Source organism: Ranitomeya imitator, chromosome 3 (assembly GCF_032444005.1).
Source record: "Ranitomeya imitator isolate aRanImi1 chromosome 3, aRanImi1.pri, whole genome shotgun sequence".
Classification (NCBI taxonomy): Eukaryota; Metazoa; Chordata; class Amphibia; order Anura; family Dendrobatidae; genus Ranitomeya; species Ranitomeya imitator.
In genome coordinates, this window is record NC_091284.1 from 497,892,097 (window position 1) to 497,916,242 (window position 24,146).

At 43.1% G+C, this 24,146-nt stretch overlaps 1 protein-coding gene across 2 annotated transcripts in view; it reads left to right on the forward strand.

The window, feature by feature from the left end:
- Positions 1 to 24,146, forward strand: part of LOC138672179 (nuclease SbcCD subunit C-like) — a 135,018-nt gene that overhangs the window by 32,616 nt on the left and 78,256 nt on the right. For both annotated transcript variants that reach the window (XM_069760192.1, XM_069760190.1), the window contains 3 exons: positions 12,451 to 12,636; positions 14,778 to 14,865; positions 23,617 to 23,792. In XM_069760192.1, the coding sequence (XP_069616293.1) occupies positions 12,451 to 12,636; positions 14,778 to 14,865; positions 23,617 to 23,792 (450 nt within the window). The remainder of the gene's footprint in view (positions 1 to 12,450; positions 12,637 to 14,777; positions 14,866 to 23,616; positions 23,793 to 24,146) is intronic.

Consider the following 24,146-nt stretch of genomic DNA (forward strand, 5'->3'; position numbering starts at 1 on the left):
TTACAATGCAACAGGATCTACAGTGATATAAGGTGAATCTCTACCCAGTCGCCAGTGTAGTTATGTGACCTAGATATACAAGAATTGCTATTGGTAGGCCCCAGTCAATCATTTCTGAAGCAGCAGCAATCTGCACCGAGCTCTTTGTGTGAAGTCGACAAAAAAATGTGCATAATCATACCCGCTGTAAGGCAATGCTGAACAAAGACTCCGGATGCATGCTGACAGCAAGCCTTTAAGCTACACAATGCAGGTAATGTGGGGAAGGAATAGCTCTCTTATATCCTGCTGATTATACTTGTGATGAGGCATGAGACTGAACGCTTCACATTTACACATATCTTCGTTATTATATGTGATATTAAATGTGAGTGTGTACAGAATCTTAATGCAAAAATACCTTAAAAATCGTATTCAAAGGAAAAGTACTCAATGCTTCGGCATTTCTAAATGGAATTAAAGGTGTCATCTGAGATTAGAAGACAGTGTCGACTTTGCTTTCAAGAAACGCCACTCCTATGCATTCGATGAATTTCATTTAGCCAAATGAAATGTGATTTTCTTCAAAATCACTACATTTAAGATCAATCTCTTACATGTTTAAGACTGAAATGACTGATTGGCTTCAATGCAAAAGGAATCACTAAATTATTCTATAAAATTTGATTATTTGGGATATTAGCTTTTAGTTGAAAGGTGTATTTCTATCTCAGCCATTAATGGCATATTTAATGGATAGATGTCTGATAGATTTGAGTCTTATCTTTGGGGCTAGTATGCTTTAAGAACAGGGCCTCTTCCTGTGGCAAAGGCAATGGAATGGTTCTTATGCATGCCTTAGTCTTTCCATTCATTTTTATGGGAGCTCTAAAGGTAACTGAGCAAGTATGTATTGGGACCAGAGAAGAAAAGAGGACCCGGCTTCCAACTTCGCTAAAGATGAAATCATTCCTTCATAGATGAGTCTAAAATTATATATATCTATAATATAACGGTGGGAGCGTCACTCTGTCCGAAGCCTTTATAGACTGCGCAAGCGCGACGCACCGTGCCTGCGCAGTCTGGACAAGAGTGATGCAGCCGAAACTTACTTATCCCCCCAATATACCGGCCATGGGGGCTCCACACACCCGTGTATCCCCCATAATATAGCGGCCATGGGGGCTCCGTGCTCTGCAGCTCCGGTCAGGGTAGATGTAGAGCCCAGCGGAGCTCCAGGACCTTCGATGATGTCACCAGCATGTGACCAGTGACGCAAGTGGGCAGAGTCAGCCCTCGCTGTGCTGGCTGCAGGGGTGCTGTATCCATTATAGCCAGTGCCGCACTCAGGCAGTAAGTACAGCCACACTCACGCAGTACAGCCACACTCACACAGTACAGCCACACTCACACAGTACAGCCACACTCACACAGTACAGCCACACTTGCCCGCACTCACACAGTGCAGCCACACTCAGCCACATTCACACAGTACAGCCACACTCAGCCACACTCACACAGTACAGCCACACTCAGGCACCCTCACACAGTACAGCCACACTCAGCCACACTCACACAGTACAGCCACACTCAGCCACATTCACACAGTACAGCCACACTCAGCCACACTCACACAGTACAGCCACACAGCCACACTCACAGTACAGCCACACTCAGCCACACTCACGCAGTACAGCCACACTCACAGTACAGCCACACTCACGCAGTACAGCCGCACTCATGCAGTACAGCCGCGCTCAGTATAGCTGCACTCAGACAGTACAGCCACGCTCAGTATAGCTGCACTCAGACAGTACAGCCGCACTCAGGCAGCACAGTCGCACTCAGCACAGCCGCACTCAGCACAGCCGCACTCACGCAGCACAGCTGGAGAGAGAAAGATGGGAGCAACATATGGCAGAATGGAAACAGGAACAGGCAGAATGGGTGCAGCACATTACAACAGATTGGGGGCACAGGATGGGAGCAGAACATGACAGAATGGTTGTGCACGATGGGAGCACCACATGACAGGATGGGGTCAGGATGGGAGCAGCACATGACAAGACGGGGCGCAGGATGGGAGCACATGAGAGGATGGGGACGCAGGATGGAGCAGCACATGACAGGATGGGGATGCAGGTTGGAACAGCACATGACAGGATAGAGGCGCAGGGTGGAGCAGCACATGACAGGATGGGGACGCAGGATGGAGCAGCACATAACAGGATGGGGGAGCAAGATGGGAGCAGCACATACCAGGATGGAGACCATATACCAATATAAATGCTCGCCACCCAGGCGTAGAACGGGTTCAATAGCTAGTGTGTGTATATATATATATATATGTATATATATATATATATATATATATATATATACATATATATATATATATATATATATACATACATACAGTACAGACCAAACGTTTGGACACACCTTCTCATTTAAAGATTTTTCTGTATTTTCATGACTATGAAAATTGTACATTCACACTGAAGGCATCAAAACTATGAATTAACAGATGTGGAACTATATACTTAACAAAAAAGTGTGAAACAACTGGAAATATGTCTTATATTTTAGGTTCTTCAAAGTAGCCACCTTTTGCTTTGATGACTGCTTTTCACACTCTTGGCATTCTCTTGATGAGCGTCAAGAAGTAGTCATCGGGATTGGTTTTCATTTAACAAGTCTGCCCTGTCAGGTTTAATAAGCTGGATTTCTTGCCTTATAATGAGGTTGGGACCATCCGTTGTGTTGTGCAGAAGTCTGGTGGATACACAGCTGATAGACCTACTGAATAGACTGGTAGAATTTGTATTATGGCAAAAAAAAGCAGCTAAGTAAAGAAAAACGAGTGGCCATCATTACTTTAAGAAATGAAGGTCAGTCAGTCTGAAAAATTGGGAAAACTTTGAAAGTGTCCCCAAGTGCAGTGGCAAAAACCATCAAGTGCTACAAAGAAACTGGCTCACATGAGGACCGCTCCAGGAAAGGAAGACCAAGAGTCACCTATGCTTCTGCGGATAAGTTTATCCGAGTCACCAGCCTCAGAAATTTCAGGTTAACAGCAGCTCAGATTAGAGACCAGGTCAATGCCACACAGAGTTATAGTAGAAGACACATCTCTACAACAACTGTTAAGAGGAGACTTTGTGCAGCAGGCCTTCATGGTAAAATAGCTGCTAGGAAACCACTGCTAAGGACAGGCAACAAGCAGAAGAGACTTGTTTGGGCTAAAGAACACAAGGAATGGACATTAGACCAATGGAAATCTGTGCTTTGGTCAGATGAGTCCAAATTTGAGATCTTTGGTTCCAACCACCGTGTCTTTGTGCGACGCAGAAAAGGTGAACGGATGGACTCTACATGCCTGGTTCCCACCGTGAAGCATGGAGGAGGAGGTGTGATGGTGTGGGGGTGCTTTGCTGGTGACACTGTTGGGGATTTATTCAAAATTGAAGGCATACTGAACCAGCATGGCTACCACAGCATCTTGCAGTGGCATGCTATTCCATCCGGTTTGCATTTAATTGGACCATCATTTATTTTTAAACAGGACAATGACCCCAAACACACCTCCAGGCTGTGTAAGGGCTATTTGACCAAGAAGGAGAGTGATGGGGTGCTACGCCAGATGACCTGGCCTCCACAGTCACCAGACCTGAACCCAATCGAGATGGTTTGGGGTGAGCTGGACCACAGAGTGAAGGCAAAAGGGCCAACAAGTGCTAAGCATTTCTGGGAACTCCTTCAAGATTGTTGGAAGTCCATTCCCGGTGACTACCTGTTGAAGCTCATCAAGAGAATGCCAAGAGTGTGCAAAGCAGTCATCAAGAAAAAGGTGGCAACTTTGAAGAACCTAGAATATAAGACATATTTTCAGTTATTTCACGCTTTTTTGTTAAGTATATAATTCCACATGTGTTAATTCATAGTTTTGATGCCTTCAATGTGATTGTACAATTTTCATAGTCATGAAAATACAGAAAAATCTTTAAATGAGAAGGTGTGTCCAAACTTATGGGCTGTACTGTAATATATATATATATATATATATATATATATATATATATATATATATATATATATATATATATATATACACACACACACTATATATATACAGTGGGTACGGAAAGTATTCAGACCCCTTTAAATTTTTCACTCTTTGTTTCATTGCAGCCATTTGGTAAATTAAAAAAAGTTCATTTTTTTTCTTATTAATGTACACTCTGCACCCCATCTTGACTGAAAATAACAGAAATGTAGTAATTTTTGCAAATCTATTAAAAAATCTTGAATATCACATGGTCATAAGTATTCAGACACTTTGCTCAGTATTGAGTAGAAGCACCTTTTGAGCTAGTACAGCCATGAGTCTTCTTGAGAATGATGCAACAAGTTTTTCACACCTGGGTTTGGGGATCCTCTGCCATTCTTCCATGCAGATCTTCTCCAGTTCCATCAGGTTGGATGGTGAACGTTGGTGGACAGCCATTTTCAGGTCTCTCCAGAGATGCTCAATTGAATTTAGGTCAGGGTTCTGGCTGGGCCAGTCAAGAGTGGTCACAGATTTGTCCTGAAGCCACTCCTTTGTTATTTTAGCTGTGTGCTTAGGCTCATTGTCTTGTTGGAAGGTGAACCTTCGGCCAAGTCAGAGGTCCAGAGCACTCTGGAACAGGTTTTCTTCCAGGATATCTCTATATTTGACCGTATTCAAGTTTCCTTCAATGACAACCAATCATCCTGTCCCTGCAGCAGAAAAACACCCCCATAGCATGATGTTGCCATCACCATGTTTCATTGTTGGGATTGTATTGGGCAGGAGACGAGCAGTGCCTGGTTTTCTCCACACATACCACTTAGAATTATCACCAAAAAGGTCTATCTTCATCTCATCAGACCAGAGAATCTTATTTCTCATTGCCTGGGAGTCCTTCCTGTGTTTTTGGGCCACTCTGCCATAAACGCTTGACTGGTGGGGTGCTGCAGTGATAGCTGACTTTGTGGAACTTTTTCCCACCTCCCTACTACATCTCTGGAGCTCAGCCACAGTGATCTTGGTGTTCTTCTTTACCTCTGTCACCAAGGCTCTTCTCCCACAATTGCTCAGTTTGGCTGGACGGCCAGGTCTAGGAAAACTTCTGGTGGTCCCAAACTTCTTCCATTTAAGGATTATGGAGGCCACTGTGCTCTTAGGAACCTTGAGTACTGCAGAAATTCCTTTGTAACCTTGGCCAGATCTGTGCCAAAAATCTGTCTCTGAGCTCCTTGGCCAGTTCCTTTTACCTCATGATTCTCATTTGGTCTGACATGCACTGTGAACTGTGAGGTCTTATATAGACAGGTGTATGCCTTTACAAATCAAGTCCTATCAGTTTAATTAAACACAGCTGAACTCAAATGAAGCAGTAGAAACATCTCAAGGAGGATCGCAAGGAAATGGACAGCATGTGACTTAAATATGAGTGTCTGAACAAAGGGTCTGAATACTTATGACAATGTGCTATTTAAGTTTTTATTAAATTTGCAAAAAAAAATTTCAGTCAAGATGGGGTGCAGAGTGTACGTTAATGTGAAAGAAAATGAATTTTTTTGAATTTACCAAATGGCTGCAATGAAACAAAGAGTGAAAAATTTAAAGAGGTATGAATACTTTCTGTACCCACTGTATACACATTGCAAAAATTGAGCATGTTCTTAGTCCTGGTACAACCCTCTTTTCTTCTCAAGTGCACCCACAAGCGTCGGGCAGCGGTGTGATCTTGAGTTTCCTTACTATCTGGAGCGGATATTAATTTTTCATCAAACTTTAGCTAAACAGTATGTATAAGGACTTCCCTAATCTCTTCTGACTGACTGATTGTCAGTGGGGAGAGAAGGGTTGGAAAGTTTGAATTGAAATGCATGATCCCTTTGTTCTTTCTGGCGATAAGTCTACCAGAAATGTCAGAAAAGCAGTTCACTCTTCTCCTCAAACTGAAAACATGGACTCTAAGGTGGTTGACATACCCCCGAATGAAAGCTGATCACCAGGGATTAGTGAAACCAGACCTGTATTGATCAGATTCCATTTATAATAAGGTTGTCTTTATGAGGCAACAAGTTTCAGCATTAATTCACAACATTGACAAATTTTCCACAAATTTTAAGATCATGGTACGCTTTAGGTTGCACAATGAAGTTTTACACAGTGGAGTGGAACTAGAACAGGGATATATTGAATATTATATTACTTAATACACATAATCTCACTAGGGTCCTTTATAAGAGTTGCCGGATGTTGTGATTAAAGTCTGCAGTCATTCTATGTGTCTGCAGATTTCTGAATCCTTACAGCATAAGCACTGCACATTCTTTGTTGTTGAGGCCAAGAGCGGGCAGCCATGTGATCACACCACATTACAACTAGACGTGCTAGGCATCGCTTACTGCGTCTAGTGGGCACATGACTGCACATATACAAATCGCTCTTGCCCGCTCTCACCAGCAATACCGGAGAATCCTGACAGTGTGCGTTGTAAGGATTCAGAAGTCTGTAGTCATGTAGAATGACTGTAGACTTTTATAAACACCGGACAACCCCTTTAAAGGGTTATTCACAAAAATGCAAGTTATCGCCTAATCAAAGAATAGGGGATTACTTGCACATACTCAGTCTCTGCTCCCTTCAATTTCTTAGGGGTTTTCTATAGAAATGCTGATTAACTATTGCAACAGACAATTATTAGCTTTGCTATTTATCAATTTTTTTTTTTTTTTATATTTTTAGTTTGGAAAACCGATATCTAGTATATGAGTAATCTAAGGAGATAATGCTTGTTATTTTTTATAGATCTCTATTAACCATTTTCCAACATTGGGCGTAATAGTACTCCACCTGTTTGGTGCGGGCTCCGGTGTTGAGCCCGCACCTTTCCAGGCACATGACAGCTGATCTACACAGCTAACATGTGCCTGCAACAGCTACGGATAGAATCGCGAGCCACCTGAGGCTGTTAACTATTTTAATGCCGCTGTCAATCTCTGACAGTGGCATTTAACTTGTGCTCACCGGAAGCACGTTGCTAATCCCGCCAATTGGTGACCCGTCACATGATCGCGGGTCACCTGTGGGTCGACATGACAACCAGATGTCTGAAGCAGACCCTGTGGTCAGCGCTCATAGAAAGTGAGCATTTCTGCTACATACAAGTGATGTCATCATGACCCATATGTGGCCGAGTTGATCAAAGTACTGCAACTTCTAGTTTCCCATGGAGACTATTGAAGCATGCAAAAAGGAAAAAAAAGTTTTTAAAAATATAAAAAAAATAAAAAAAGTATAAAAGTTCAAATCATCCCTTTTGCCTCATTCAAAATAAAACAATAAAAGTAATCAAATATACACATGTTTGGTATTGCCGCATTCACAACTGCCCAATCTATCAATGTAAAAAAATAATTAACCCAATCACTAAATGGCGTAACGAGAAAAAAATTCAAAATGTCAGAATTACGTTTTTTTGGTTGCCACTACATTGCAATAAAATGCAAAAAAACAGCAATCAAAAGATTTTATCTAGACCATAATGGTATGAATTAAAATGTCAGCACAGTGTGCAAAAAATAAGCCCGCACCCAGCCCCAGAGTATGAAATCTGAAGACATTACAGATCTCGGAAAATGGCGCCATTTTTTTTTTAACCAAAATTTGGATTTTGTTTTCACCACTTAAATAAAAAAGAACCTAGGCATGTTTGGTGCCTGTGAACTCGTAGTGACCTGAAGAATCATAAAGGCAGGTCAGTTTGATCATTTACTGAACATGGTAAAAAACAACTGTGGAAATGCACTTTTTTTGCAATTTCACCGCACTAATGGTGTCGTTCAAAAGTACAACTTGCCCCACATAAAACAAGCCCTCACATGGCCACATTGACCAAAAAATAAAAAAAAAGTTATGGCCATGGGAAGAAGGGGAGCAAAAAATGAAAACGCAAAAACGGAAATACCTCTGGTCATGAAGGGGTTAAACCAGCTAAATGATTAACTTTGTGGGATTATATATATATATATATATATATATATATATATATGTATATATATATATACAGTACAGACCAAAAGTTTGGACGCACCTTCTCATTTAAAGATTTTTCTGTATTTTCATGACTATGAAAATTGTACATTCACACTGAAGGCATCAAAACTATGAATTAACACATGTGGAATTATATACTTAACAAAAAGTGTGAAACAACTGAAATCATGTCTTATATTCTTAGGCTCTTCAAAGTAGTTACCTTTTGCTTTGATGACTGCTTTACACACTCTTGCCATTCTCTTGATGAGCTTCAAGAGGTAGTCACCGGGAATGGTCTTCCAACAATCTTGAAGGAGTTCCCAGAGATGCTTAGCACTTGTTGGCCCTTTTGCCTTCACTCTGCGGTCCAGCTCACCCATAAAACCATCTCGATTGGGTTCAGTTCTGGTGACTGTGGAGGCCAGGTCATCTGGCGTAGCACCCCATCACTCTCCTTCTTGGTCAAATAGCCCTTACACAGCCTGGAGGTGTGTTTGGGGTCATTGCCCTGTTGAAAAATAAATGATGGTCCAACTAAACGCAAACCGGATGGAATAGCATGCCGCTGCAAGATGCTGTGGTAGCCATGCTGGTTCAGTATGCCTTCAATTTTGAATAAATCCCCAACAGTGTCACCAGCAAAGCACCCCCACACCATCACACCTCCTCCTCCATGCTTCACGGTGAAAATCAGGCATGTAGAGTCCATCCGTTCACATTTTCTGCGTCGCACAAAGACACGGTGGTTGGAACCAAAGATCTCAAATTTGGACTCATCAGACCAAAGCACAGATTTCCACTGGTCTAATGTCCATTCCTTGTGTTCTTAAGCCCAAACAAGTGTCTTCTGCTTGTTGCCTGTCCTAAGCAGTGGTTTCTAGCACCTATTTTACCATGAAGGCCTGCTGCACAAAGTCTCCTCTTAAAAGTTGTTGTAGAGATGTGTCTGCTGCTAGAACTCTGTGTGGTATTGACCTGGCCTCTAATCTGAGCTGCTGTTAACCTGCGATTTCTGAGGCTGGTGACTCGGATAAACTTATCCTCAGAAGCAGAAGTGACTCTTGGTCTTCCTTTCCTGGGGCGGTCCTCATGTGAGCCAGTTTGTTTGTAGCACTTGATGGTTTTTGCCACTGCACTTGGGGACACTTTCAATGTTTTCCCAATTTTTCACACTGACTCACCTTCATTTCTTAAAGTAATGATGGCCACTCGTTTTTTTTTTACTTAGCTGCTTTTTTCTTGCCATAATACAAATTTTAACAGTCTATTCAGTAGGACTATCAGCTGTGTATCCACCAGACTTCTGCTCAACACAACTGATGGTCCCAACCCCGTTTATAAGGCAAGAAATCCCACTTATTAAACCTGACAGGGCACACCTGTGATGTGAAAACCATTCCCGGTGACTACGTCTTGAAGCTCATCAAGAGAATGCCAAGAGTGTGCAAAGCAGTCATCAAAGCAAAAGGTGGCTACTTTGAAGAACCTAGAATATAAGACATAATTTCAGTTGCTTTACACTTTTTGTTAAGTATATAATTCCACATGTGTTAATTCATAGTTTTGATGCCTTCAGTGTGAATGTACAATTTTCATAGTCATGAAAATACAGAGAAACTTTTAAATGAGAAGGTGTGTCCAAACTTTTGGTCTGTACTGTATATATATATATATATATATATATATATATATATATATATACAGTGGGGCAAAAAAGTATTTAGTCAGTCAGCAATAGTGCAAGTTCCACCACTTAAAAAGATGAGAGGCATCTGTAATTTACATCATAGGTAGACCTCAACTATGGGAGACAAACTGAGAAAAAAAAATCCAGAAAATCACATTGTCTGTTTTTTTATCATTTTTTTTGCATTTTATGGTGGAAAATAAGTATTTGGTCAGAAACAAACAATCAAGATTTCTGGCTCTCACAGACCTGTAACTTCTTCTTTAAGAGTCTCCTCTTTCCTCCACTCATTACCTGTAGTAATGGCACCTGTTTAAACTTGTTATCAGTATAAAAAGACACCTGTGCACACCCTCAAACAGTCTGACACCAAACTCCACTATGGTGAAGACCAAAGAGCTGTCAAAGGACACCAGAAACAAAATTGTAGCCCTGCACCAGGCTGGGAAGACTGAATCTGCAATAGCCAACCAGCTTGGAGTGAAGAAATCAACAGTGGGAGCAATAATTAGAAAATGGAAGACATACAAGACCACTGATAATCTCCCTCGATCTGGGGCTCCACGCAAAATCCCACCCCGTGGGGTCAGAATGATCACAAGAACGGTGAGCAAAAATCCCAGAACCACGCGGGGGGACCTAGTGAATGAACTGCGGAGAGCTGGGACCAATGTAACAAGGCCTACCATAAGTAACACACTATGCCACCATGGACTCAGATCCTGCAGTGCCAGACGTGTCCCACTGCTTAAGCCAGTACATGTCCGGGCCCGTCTGAAGTTTGCTAGAGAGCATTTGGATGATCCAGAGGAGTTTTGGGAGAATGTCCTATGGTCTGATGAAACCAAACTGGAACTGTTTGGTAGAAACACAACTTGTCGTGTTTGGAGGAAAAAGAATACTGAGTTGCATCCATCAAACACCATACCTACTGTAAAGCATGGTGGTGGAAACATCATGCTTTGGGGCTGTTTCTCTGCAAAGGGGCCAGGACGACTGATCCGGGTACATGAAAGAATGAATGGGGCCATGTATCGTGTGATTTTGAGTGCAAACCTCTTTCCATCAGCAAGGGCATTGAAGATGAAACGTGGCTGGGTCTTTCAACATGACAATGATCCAAAGCACACCGCCAGGGCAACGAAGGAGTGGCTTCGTAAGAAGCATTTCAAGGTCCTGGAGTGGCCTAGCCAGTCTCCAGACCTCAACCCTATAGAAAACCTTTGGAGGGAGTTGAAAGTCCGTGTTGCCAAGCGAAAAGCCAAAAACATCACTGCTCTAGAGGAGATCTGCATGGAGGAATGGGCCAACATACCAACAACAGTGTGTGGCAACCTTGTGAAGACTTACAGAAAACGTTTGACCTCTGTCATTGCCAACAAAGGATATATTACAAAGTATTGAGATGAAATTTTGTTTCTGACCAAATACTTATTTTCCACCATAATATGCAAATAAAATGTTAAAAAAACAGACTGTGATTTTCTGGATTTTTTTTTCTCAGTTTGTCTCCCATAGTTGAGGTCTACCTATGATGTAAATTACAGACGCCTCTCATCTTTTTAAGTGGTGGAACTTGCACTATTGCTGACTGACTAAATACTTTTTTGCCTCACTGTATATATATATATATATATACGGTATATATATTCAGATCTCATTTACCATAACTTTGTCTGAGAACCTCAGCACATAGCGATATAGCTATATCTACAACATAGATAAACAGTAACCCGAGAAACTGGAGCTGTAAAGTGACGAGCACAAACATTGCTCTATAGCTACATGCTACATATCACAAACATTAGAGCTACGGATATATTGCTAAGTAGAAAAACTTGCAATCCATTTTAGTGCCAGGGCAAAAGACCATATGTTTGAGAAGACCATCCCTTTATTCAGACCAATTTCCTATGATATTTTTATCATAAACTATACATTCTGATTGTCTTCTACCTTCTAGGAAATCATTTTTCAGTGTAATTTGGAGTGATTGTCTCATTTACAGTATATACCATACGTCATTAAAATGTTTTATGCTATGCACATAAGTGGAGTCAGGCTGGGACTGCCCACAGGGGAATAGGAGAATCCCTTGGTGGGCCGCTGTGCAGGAGTGCTCCTCCAATGTTCTATATGTGCAGTAGTTGACACAATCACTTGATTCCTTTTGTTTGGACAAAGGCATCATCTCATCATTCAGTTAACAAACTACCCCGTGTATTATTATATAGAAGCAGAGGTAGGTTGTTAATGAGGGTAGTGTACTATTTCCATGCAGCCGAACAGAGGTCTCACATAGTCAGTGTTATTGGTGGGCGATTGGCGCTCCATTCCGACACTGAGTGAAGTGACTCATTTCTTTTAATTCATTCTGAAGTGAAAATGTCCTTATTTATCTGCTGTTTATATGAAATTCAAAATGCATAATTTAAATTTAACAACAAAAATAATGTTTTAGCTGGAAGTAATTGTACTATATGTTGATGTTTTAGAAGATAATATTGATATATACAGAATAACATACCTAGATAATATCAGTCTATACAATATAAATTAGAGCTGGTAAGTGTTCACCATTCTAGTTCAATAGAAGAATACTTTATTTTTATTAGACTCTTGTAAATTCTGTATTCTAAAATGTTAAGTGTCTGTGTCCATTCTATAGATAATCTTATGCTAACTAAAATATTAATTCCTTTGGTTCAAGGCAACAGAATCGAATGGATCTCAGAAAATATCTGTATCACTCCTGAAATCGATACTCATTGAGAGAGAGTTTAAAATAAATGACCTCAACAAAGAAATAAGGAAAATGCAAAGTGAGAATCTGCACTTGCTGGAAGAAATGAAACATCTTGTTTCTGACAATGATAGACTTAAACAGACAGTAGAGGTAGGTAATTCTCTATATAGTTATATGTGCTTAAAGGGAATCTGTCTCCAGGCTTTCCCAATATAAACTACGGCCAACACCATTAATGCCTCTTTTACAGCATTCTAGTAAGCTGTAGTTAAGTCCCCAACCCCCTCTGAATAGCACAAAAAATACCTTGTGTTATACCTTCATATGGCACCGTCCAGACCAATGAGCGTCGCTGGTCTTGAATCTCCCGCCTCTCTCATCGCAATCACCGTTCTCCAGCTTGCTTTATGTGGATGACGTGTCCTATGTCATCCGCACAGTGTGTCCACCAATCACGCTCCTGCGCATGCATCCTTCACTCTGCCCTGCTGGGGATAGAGCAAAGTACTGTAATGCACATGCGCCGGCTTTCCTTCCAGGTCATCGGCACTCTTTTTTTTATCTCTCAGTGCATGCGCATTATGGTACTTTGCTCTATCCTTATCAGGGCAGAGTGATTGGGGGACATTGTGTAGATGACATATGACACGTCATCCACATGAGGCAAGTAGGAGGACGGTGATTGCAACGAGAGAGGAGGCGCCGGATCTAGAACAGCTTACTAGTCTGACATACAGCTTACTAGAATACTGTAAAAGAGGCCTTAAAGGTGGTGGCTGTATTTTATGTTGGGAAAACCTGATGACAGGCTCCCTTTACCATGAATGTAACTCAAGGACATAGGTAAAGCAAGTTATTTGCAAAATTGATTTAGACTAAGGGGGATTTACTAAGGGTTCATTTACACTGGCAGATTATTATTATCCTGCTTTCCTAGGAACACTCGTTTCCCGATCGGTCAGTGTAAACAGCTTGCCAATCACTTTATAAATTAGTAAAACACTAGTTTGTCGAGAGAAATTATTTTTAAGGATGCCTAAAAATCCTCATTCTCTACAGCTCATGTACACAAGATTTGCTGTTGAGAACAGTAACATTTTATGTGCATAGAACGAGCTATTACCGATCTTTCTGTGCACATTGGAAGTGTGGTCAGCCTCTTTAAATAGGCTATTAAATGACCGCCAACCAGCAAACATGCAGCCAATCGACGATCATTTAACAGCTGCCATTGATTGCCAAGTCTCAATAACACCAAGAGTTCTTGCTCCAAAACAATGACATGACATCCACTGATGCCCCCACACCAGCTACAATCCTTCCCTTTAAGCTTTAAAGGTACCGTCACACTTAGCGATGCTGCAGCGATACCGACAACGATCCAGATCGCTGCAGCGTCGCTGTTTGGTCGCTGGAGAGCTGTCACACAGACCGCTCTCCAGCGACCAACGATGCCGGTAACCAGGGTAAACATCGGGTAACTAAGCGCAGGGCCGCGCTTAGTAACCCGATGTTTACCCTGGTTACCATCCTAAAAGTAAAAAAAACAAACAGTACATACTTACCTACAGCCGTCTGTCCTCCAGCGCTGTGCTCTGCACTCCTCCTGTACTGTCTGTGTGAGCACAGCGGCCGGAAAGCAGAGCGGTGACGTCACCACTCTGCTTTCCGGCTGACCGACGCTCACAGCCAGTGCAGGAGGAGTGCAGAGCACAGCGCTGGAGGACAGACGGCTGTAGGTAAGTATGTAGTGTTTGTTTTTTTTTACTTTTAGCATGGTAACCAGGGTAAACATCGGGTTACTAAGCGCGGCCCTGCGCTTAGTTACCCGATGTTTACCCTGGTTACCAGTGAAGACATCGCTGAATCGGTGTCACACACGCCGATTCAGCGATGTCTGCGGGGAGTCCAGCGACCAAATAAAGTTCTGGACTTTCTTCCCCGACCAGCGACAGCACAGCAGGGGCCTGATCGCTGCTGCCTGTCACACTGGACGATATCGCTAGCGAGGACGCTGCAACGTCACGGATCGCTAGCGATATCGTCTAGTGTGACGGTACCTTTACTCTAAAAGCTCTTTGTGTTTCTGCAAGAGTGCCATTAGCAGCTCAGCACTTGAGCTCATAAAGGAAATTGCTGACGCCATAAGTACTAACTGGTCCTCATTAACCTTTTTTAGTATTTTAATAATTGCAAAAAAAAAAATGAAATGGAAACTGTAATAGTCACATTTAACACTTGTTTGACACTTTCTGTTTTTTATTTTTTTAATGTGTTTTCTTTTTTTCCAGGCTATGACATTTGACAAAGAAAGAAAGGGACATGATTTATTACTATCATTTGACAAATCCTCCCCTTTAGTTCTTCAGAAAGAAATTTGTAAGTAATTATCGTAGATTATTAAAATACTATCTCACAAAAATGGAGAAATTTATTGGGTTTTCATGAGCATTCTCATATTGTTCCGGCAGATTTATAAGGTACCTAGAAAAGGGGTGAAAGAATAAGAGATTGTGCACCATTTATTGGGTCACACCATTCATTCACATGTATACCAACCATGAAATGGGGTAAAGTAGAATGTCTAACATGCTTAGTGAATGTGTCAATGTCATTATCCCCACGAGGGGAAATCTACCGCACGATATAAAGCTAGCAGCGTAATTCATCCCACTTACCGTACATATAATGTGAAATACCTGGGAATGGATTCAATATTCTCAACAATAATAAACTACATCTGGTACAGCTAGTGTAACATTTTGTTTGTAAAACAATTTGCTGTTCCTAATAGTAAGTGAGCTGCGACAGAACAAAGTACGTTTGTGCCTTAATAAAACCAAAGATTGCTTTATTTTGCAATTAGTTCTGCTATTAGGAGGCCAGGCGAGGTTAAATCTGAAAGGAACAATTTATCAGCCAGAACATTTGAGCTTTTCCAAATGATGTGTTATAGAGCACTAATATATTTTGAATGTACATCTGCATTCATCAAACTGTCACCAGCAATATAGGAATCTGTAAGTAACATAAGCGGAAGATAACTGTTTTTGCATGCTTTAATAATTAAGCTTCATTTAAAGTGAACCTATCGTAATAATCTATTATATCACTCTGTATTGTATCAAATTGTATTGCTGGGGAAGGTCTTTATTGTTCATGTACTTCTTCATTGTATGTATTAACTTTATCATTTGTTTATTATGGTTCTGGCAGAATAGACTTTAAGTACCCCCCTCTCCTCATTTATGATAGGGTAGCTCTTACAAGATGAGCGCCACATGTACGGTATATGATGTAAACTGCTCATTTATTGTACTGGTACCAAACAATGATATTTTAATTGCAAACAGTGGCTCATTGGTTTGCAGTGTTGCCTTGAAGTGCTGGGGTCCTGTATTCAAACCCCACCAGGTATAACTTCTGCAAGCAATTTGTATGCTCTCCCCATCCTCCAGGTTCTCTGGTTTCTCCCACAGTCCAAAGACCTACTGATAGGGAATTTAGATTGTGAGCCTCAATCAGGGGTGGATAAAGGGTAGCCAGGGCCCCGGGCTGTTCAGACACTGTGGGCCCCCAGGTCATGTGAAGAGGTCATGTGATGGGGTCATGTGACAGGGTCATGCGACGGGGTCATCATATACCTGAACCAGATTATTCCAGAAAAATAGTTGCTGTGTGAAACTATAACCTGTCAAATATCCATTGATCTAGTCAATTTACCCTTCAGTTAGGAAGAAAAAAAACCCACAATACTATCACTATAAGTGCCAGTATTCACAGGAGATCTGTACTTAGTATGCAGTGTCTGTGTAGAGGTAATACGGTGATCACCGGTGACATTGTACACAGGACCTCTGTATATAGTATACAGTGTATAGTGTCAGTGTATAGGTAACACACTGACTCACCAGTGACGTCTCTAGGTGAAGTCCTTCATCTTTCATCCAACACAGACCGCCATCACTTCATCCAGCCAGGACTTGTCTCTGCAGGAAATAACACAGTTATCTAGAGCTCCACTTGCAGAACACATTACTTAATTTTCCCCAACTTCTACATTACACCACATGAAGAAAAAGAGGCCACATAGTGTCACTCTACACAGTAACAGGACCGTCCCCCCACTTAAAACAGTGTCCTCAAAAAAGAAAATAAATACATCACTGCAGTAATAATATCCCTTAATTAGCCCCTATGGTAATAATATCCCCCATCCTGGCCCCGTGTATCTCATTCCTGGGTCCAGCCATATGTTCTCCCATCCTGCCCTCATGAGTATCCATTCTGCCCCATATGATCTCCCGATCCTGCCCTATATGATCTCCCCATCCTGCCCCATCAGTCTCCATCATATCTATCCTGCCCCATGATCCTGCACGATCTGTCTCCAATCCTGCCCCATGTCTTTTCATTCTGCCCCGTGTCTCCAATCATGACCCGTATCTACATTCTGCCCATGTCTCCAATCCTGCCCCATCTGTCTCCAGTCCTGCCCGCAGTGTGTCCAGCATCTCTGCCCCCAATGTGTCCAGCATCTCTGCCCCCAATGTGTCCAGCATCTCTTCCCCAATGTGTCCAGCATCTCTGGCCCCAGTGTCCAGCATCTCTGGCCCCAGTGTCCAGCATCTCTGGCCCCAGTGTCCAGCATCTCTGGCCCAGTGTCCAGCATCTCTGCCCCCAGTGTGTCCAGCATCCGGCCCCCAGTGTCTCCAGCATATTGCCCCCAATGTGTCCAGCATTCTGCCCCCAGTGTCTCCAGCAATCTGCCCCCAGTGTGTCCAGCGTCTCTGCCCCCAGTGTGTCCAGCGTCTCTGCCCCCAGTGTGTCCAGCGTCTCTGCCCCCAATGTGTCCAGCGTCTCTGCCCCCAGTGTGTCCAGCGTCTCTGCCCCCAGTGTGTCCAGCGTCTCTGCCCCCAGTGTGTCCAGCGTCTCTGCCCCCAGTGTGTCCAGCGTCTCTGCCCCCAGTGTGTCCAGCGTCTCTGCCCCCAGTGTGTCCAGCGTCTCTGCCCCCAGTGTGTCCAGCGTCTCTGCCCCCAGTGTGTCCAGCTTCTCTGCCCCCAGTGTGTCCAGCGTCTCTGCCCCCAGTGTGTCCAGCGTCTCTGCCCCCAGTGTGTCCAGCATCTCTGCCCCCAGTGTGTCCAGCATCTCTGCCCCCAGTGTGTACAGCATCCGGGCCCCCAGTGTCTCCAGCATATTGCCCCCAATGTGTCCAGCATTCTGCCCCCAGTGTCTCCAGCATATTGCCCCGAGTGTGTCCAGCAACCTGCCCCCAGTGTCTCCAGCATATTGCCCCCAGTGTGTCCAGCATCCTGCCCCAATGTCTCTAGCATATTTCCCCCAGTGTGTCCAGCAATCTGCCCCAGTGTCTCCAGCATATTGCCCACAGTGTCTCCAGCATATTGCCCCCAGTGTCCAGCATACTGGCCTGGGCCCTCCGGATTGCCGTTCGCAATTAAAAAAAAAAAAAGTTCTCCTCACTTGTCCAGGCTCCTTCGGCGAAGCAGCTCCCTCCAGCAGCGCGCACTCGCAGGCGACTGACAATGATGTCAGACGCCGGCGACGTGCGCGCTGGGACTGATGTCAGCTGCCAGCCTCCGATTGGCTGGCGGCTGTTAACTATTGATGTGCGGGCGCGCGCCCTCACATCAATAGCGTTTAACTGCCGCAGCGCTGGTAGAGGCGCGGTGAGCAGATGAGACGGGGCCCGATGCAAGCCCCCTCTACCCACTGAGCCCATACGCCAGTCAGGGCAGTAATGCCCTGATTGCGGAAGGCAATCTAAGCGGTAGCCCAGGGCCCCCCCACACCACTGTGCTCTGGGCTACCGCCCAGATTGACCCTATTATAATCCACCCATGGCCTCAATGGGGAAAGTGATGATAATGTCTGTAAAGAGCTGTGGAATATAATGGTGCCATGTAAGTGTTGGTCGGGTTGTCGTATTCCCCCTGAAGACATCAATCACATTATTGTATTGTCATAATAATATGTACCTTCTATGTTGTCTGCAGTAATAACCACCGGCCGCAAGAGGTCTGTGTCTTCCCTCAGATTTCCTTAGATTTACTTGTGGGCTGCAGGATCCTGTGTTTAGTGATGAGAGGGTCAACACCTAGCCAGACAGGGAGAGGGAGGAGTGACTGGGGATAAACAGGGGATTAGTTCCCGCAGTGAGAAGTGTTGGAGAGGAGGTAGCAGGACATTACAGGCAAAGGAGGAGTCCTGCAAGAAAAAGGCTTAAGGTACCTTCACACATAACGATATTGTTAACGATATCGTTGCTTTTTGTGACGTAGCAACGATATCGTTAATGAAATCGTTATGTGTGACAGCGACCAACGATCAGGCCCCCGCTGGGAGATAGTTGGTCGCTGAATAAAGTCCAGAACTTTATTTCGTCGCTGGACTCCTGCTGACATCGCTGGATCGGCGTGTGTGACACCGATCCAGCGATGTCTTCACTGGTAACCAGGGTAAACATCGGGTAACTAAGCGCAGGGCCGCGCTTAGTAACCCAATGTTTACCCTGGTTACCATCCTAAAAGTAAAAAAAACAAACACTACATACTTACCTACCGCTGTCTGTCCCCGGCGCTGTGCTCTGCACTCCTCCTGTACTGGCTGTGAGCGTCGGTCAGCCGGAAAGCAGAGCGGTGACGTCACCGCTCTGCTTTCCGGCCGCTGTGCTCACAGCCAGTACAGGAGGAGAGCAGAGCACAGCGCTGGAGGACAGACGGCTGTAGGTAAGTATGTAGTGTTTGTTTTTTTTTACTTTTAGGATGGTAACCAGGGTAAACATTGGGTTGCTAAGCGCGGCCCTGCGCTTAGTTACCCGATGTTTACCCTGGTTACCGGCATCGTTGGTCGCTGGAGAGCTGTCTGTGTGTCTCCAGCGACCAAACAGCGACGCTGCAGCGATCCGGATCGTTGTCGGTATCGCTGCAGCGTCGCTTAATGTGAAGGGGCCTTTAGGCTACTTTCACACTTCCGTCTTTTTTCCTCTGTCGCAATCCGTCGTTATGGGCAAAAAACAGATCCTGCAAATGTGCTTGCAGGATGCATTTTTTGCCCATAGACTTGTATTAGCGACGGATCGCGACGGATGGACACACGTCGCATCCGTCGTGCGATGGATCCGTTGTGTTTTGGCAGACGCGACGCACAAAAAAATGTTCAATGTAACGCATGCGCGGCCGAAACTCCACCCTTTCCTCCCCGCTCATCACAATGGGCAGCGGATGCGTTGTAAAACTGCATCCGCTGCCCACGTTGTGCTAAATTTAGCACAAGGTCCGTCGGTGCGTCGGGCAGACGGTTTGTGACGGCCTCGTACTGACGGATGTGTGAATGTAGCCTTACCATTCTGGGAATCGTGCTGTCCAGCAAGAAGGGGACTTTGGGACAAAGTAGCGCCCTGCTGTGTACTGATATGGGGAGCAACAACTCTATGAGCATACCCTGGGACTAATCAAGGAAACAGGGTAATATGGTCATAGAGACACATCTGGACCCGAAAAATGCAACCATTCCAACTTTTGCACGGTTCCTTTGCCATACCTGTTGCTGGAAACAAAATGTTAATTGTAACTCTGGAAAAGGAGCCGGTGTATTGTATGAAGGGCAATGAAGAATGCACAACCTGTTACTCCTTGTTCGCCAGTTTGCCCATGCATAAAAAGGACATTGTTTGTAAGAACTGGTCTGGCTTCCTGATTGAAAGGGTTAAAGGGAACGCTACTGCACCAAGTGTATCAGAATTGACGATGGAGGCAGCAGATTCAGAAGAAATGTCGCACATACACACCCTCAACACTCAATTTTCTGTAATCGACCCAGGCGTGGAAGAGGATGCCCACTTACATGAATACCGCCTGTGGCCAGCTTACATAAGGAAGTAAAATAAATACAAATAAACAGTGAAAACACCAAATCCAGTATGAAACCCTTACTTGATAAATTTCCCATGTTAATTGACTTTAAAGATTTTTTTTTAATCGGTTATGCTCTTAATTGACCTCTAGCTTAGGTATCAGTTAAAGGGGATACGTGTGAGTATATTACACACTACTGGGTTATAATAATAATAATAATAATAAAAAAGGACGTTGTATGTCACATACCCAGGGTGTCCATAGTGCAGGTCAGGGTTCACATGCCTGTGTGGATTGAATGGGTTGTTACTGACATATGGTGAGAATTTCATGTTAATAGCACCTTTAGAAATATATTTACTAAGAATATTGGTGGTGTGTTCAATATTTAATTCACTCGCTGTGTACCTAAGTACCGTACTCAAACCACTGAATGGTCAAGTAGATATAATATAATCACTTTTTACATCCCCTAATGATTTTATAGAATACTAGCTGAAGAGCCCGGCGTTGCCTGGGCATAGTAAATATCTGTGGTTAGTTATAGCACCTCACGTCTCTTATTTTCCCATCATGCCTCTCATTTTCTCCCTTACACCTCTCATTTTCTCCCTTACACCTCTCATTTTCCCCCTCACTCCTCTTATTTTCCCCCTCATTCCTCTCATTCCCCCCTAACACTTGTCATTTCGACCTCACATCTGTCATTTTCCGATCACTCCACTATTTTCCCTCACTCCTCTCATTTTGCACTCACACCTTTTCATTTTCACCTCACACCCCTCATTTTCACCTCAGTATATACATGTTTGTCATCTCCCTTATATATAGTATACACCTGTATGTCTTCTCTTGTATATAGTATATACCTGTATGCCATCTCCCCTGTAAATAGTATATACCTGCTGTATGTCATCTCCTCCTGTATATTGTATATACCCATGTGTCATCTCCTCCTGTGTATATTATATAACTGTATGTCATCTCTTCTGTATATACTATATACCTGAATGTCATCTCCTCCTATATATAGTATATACCTGTATGTCATCTCCCCTGTATATAGTATAGACATGCTGTATGTATATACATGCTGTATACATGCTCTATACCTATGTGTCATCTCCTCTTTTATATAGTATATACCTGTATGTCATGTCCTCGTGTATATAGTATATACGTGTGTCATCTCCTCCTGTATATACTATGTACCTGTAAGTCATCTCCTCCTGTATATAGTATATACCTTTATGTCATCTCCACCTGTATATAGTATATACCTGTGTGTCATCTCCACTGTATATAGTATATACCTGTGTGTCATCGCCCCTGTATATAGTATGTACCTGTATGTCATCTCCCCTGTATATAGTATATACCAGGATGTCATCTCCTCCTGTATATAGTATATATCTGTATGTCATCTCCTCCTGTATATAGTATACACCTGTGTGTCATCTCCCCTGTATATAGTATATATGTGTGTGTCATCTCCTCCTGTATATAGTATATACCTGTGTGTCATCTCCTCCTGTATATAGTGTATACCTCTGTCATCTCCTCCTGTATATAGTATATACGTGTCATCTCCTCCTGTATATAGTATATACCTGTAAGTCATCTCCAACTGTATATAGTATATACCTGTGTGTCATCTCCCCTGATAAATCCCCAGCCAACAGGAAGCCCTCCCCCCTGGCAGTATATATTAGCTCACACATACACATAATAGACAGGTCATGTGACTGACAGCTGTCGTATTTCCTATATGGTACATTTGTTGCTCTTGTAGTTTGTCTGCTTATTAATCAGATTTTTATTTTTGAAGGATAATACCAGACTTGTGTGTGTTTTAGGGCGAGTTTCATGTGTCAAGTTGTGTGTGTTGAGTTGCATGTGGCGACATGCATGTAGCGACTTTTGTGAGATGAGTTTTGTGTGGCGACATGCGTGTAGCAACTTTTTGTGTGTCGAGTTGCATGTGACAGGTTAGTGTAGCAAGTTGTGTGCAGCAAGTTTTGCACATGGCGAGTTTTGCGCGTGGCGAGCTTTATGTGTGGTGCGTTTTGAGTGTGCAAGTTTTGAGTGAGGCAACTTTTGCATGTGTTGCAACTTTTGTGCATGTAGCAATTTTTCCGTGTGTGCAAGTTTTGCGTGTGGCGAGTTTTCCATGAGGTGAGTTTTGCATGTGTGGCGAGTTTTGCATGAGCCTAGTTTTGTATGTGGCGAGTTTTGAGCGGCGACTTTTGTTTTTCGACTTTTTTGTGGCGATGTTGGTGTATGTGTGGTGAAATGTGTGCTAAGGGTGGTATATGCGTTCAAGCACGTGGTAGTTTGTGGCGCCTTTTGTGAGTGTGTTCATATCCCCGTGTGTGGTGAGTATCCCATGTCGGGGCCCCACCTTAGCAACTGTACGGTATATACTCTTTGGTGCCATCACTCTCACTCTTTAAGTCCCCCTTGTTCACATCTGGCAGCTGTCAATTTGCCTCCAACACTTTTCCTTTCACTTTTTCCCCATTATGTAGATAGGGGCAAAATTGTTTGGTGAATTGGAAAGCGTGGAGTTAAAATTTCACCTAACAACATAGCCTATGACGCTCTCGGGGTCCAGACGTGTGACTGTGCAAAATTTTGTGGCTGTAGCTGCGACGCCTCCAACACTATTCCTTTCACTTTTACCTCATTATGTAGATAGGGGCAAAATTGTTTGGTGAATTGGAACGCGCGGGGTTAAAATTTCACCTCACAACACAGCCTATGACGCTCTCGGGGTCCAGACGTGTGAGTGTGCAAAATTTTGTGGCTGTAGCTGCGACGATGCAGATGCCAATCCCGGACATACACACATACATACATACATACATACATACATACATACACACATACACACATTCAGCTTTATATATTAGATTTACTATTAAATAGAGCAGCCCTTATTTAAAGTACATATACCTAGACTCAGAGGCCCAGTCCCTGCCCCCACAAAGACCTTTCTATTATGATATTATGCAATGCCAGATTCCTTTTATATTCAAATAAATTCTGATAGTCAGGTCCTTACTTTACCCCGGCTCTGCATTAAACATGCCTCACACAAGTAAGGTCAATAACACTGTATCAAACATTGCTTAGTAATGACCAGACAAATTTTTACAAAGTGTCAATGCTAAAGCAAATATAGCTCTCTACTGTATGTCCACACGATTGTGCGAAGAATGTTTTAAATTATGTGGCTTTCTATATTTTCTCACAGCTAACCTTAAAAATCAAATTAACGACCTCCAAGAAGCTAATGAAAGTGCTATTTTGGAGCTAGGAAAAGCAGATGAGGAAATTTCCCTGCAAAGAAAGGAATTTGCAAAGCTGAAAGCAGAATATACTCAAAACCTTGAAGAGTCACAAGAAGAAATAAAGGTCCTTACAGAAAAGGTACAGTAATATGCAGCATATATACCAGTAAAAGCAACCCCAATCCCAAACCAGTTGGGATGCCGTGTAAAATGTAATATGCAAGAATGGGAACGCAAGTTTTTTAAATCGCTTATAACTACAGTACATTATAGAAAACAAGAAAGTGAAAAAGCAGCACAAAAATAGTAACAGTGTGCAAAAGCTTCCCAGGCATGTACCAATGCTAGTAAATACCGTATATCCACAAAAAATGGAAGCAGCACACCACAGTAGAGTCAATTCACGTGCAGTTTAATTGCCCATCTGGCGACATGACCGCAGAGGTAGACTTAAAGTCCATTTTTCTTTATTGATTCACTAGGGACAACAAAT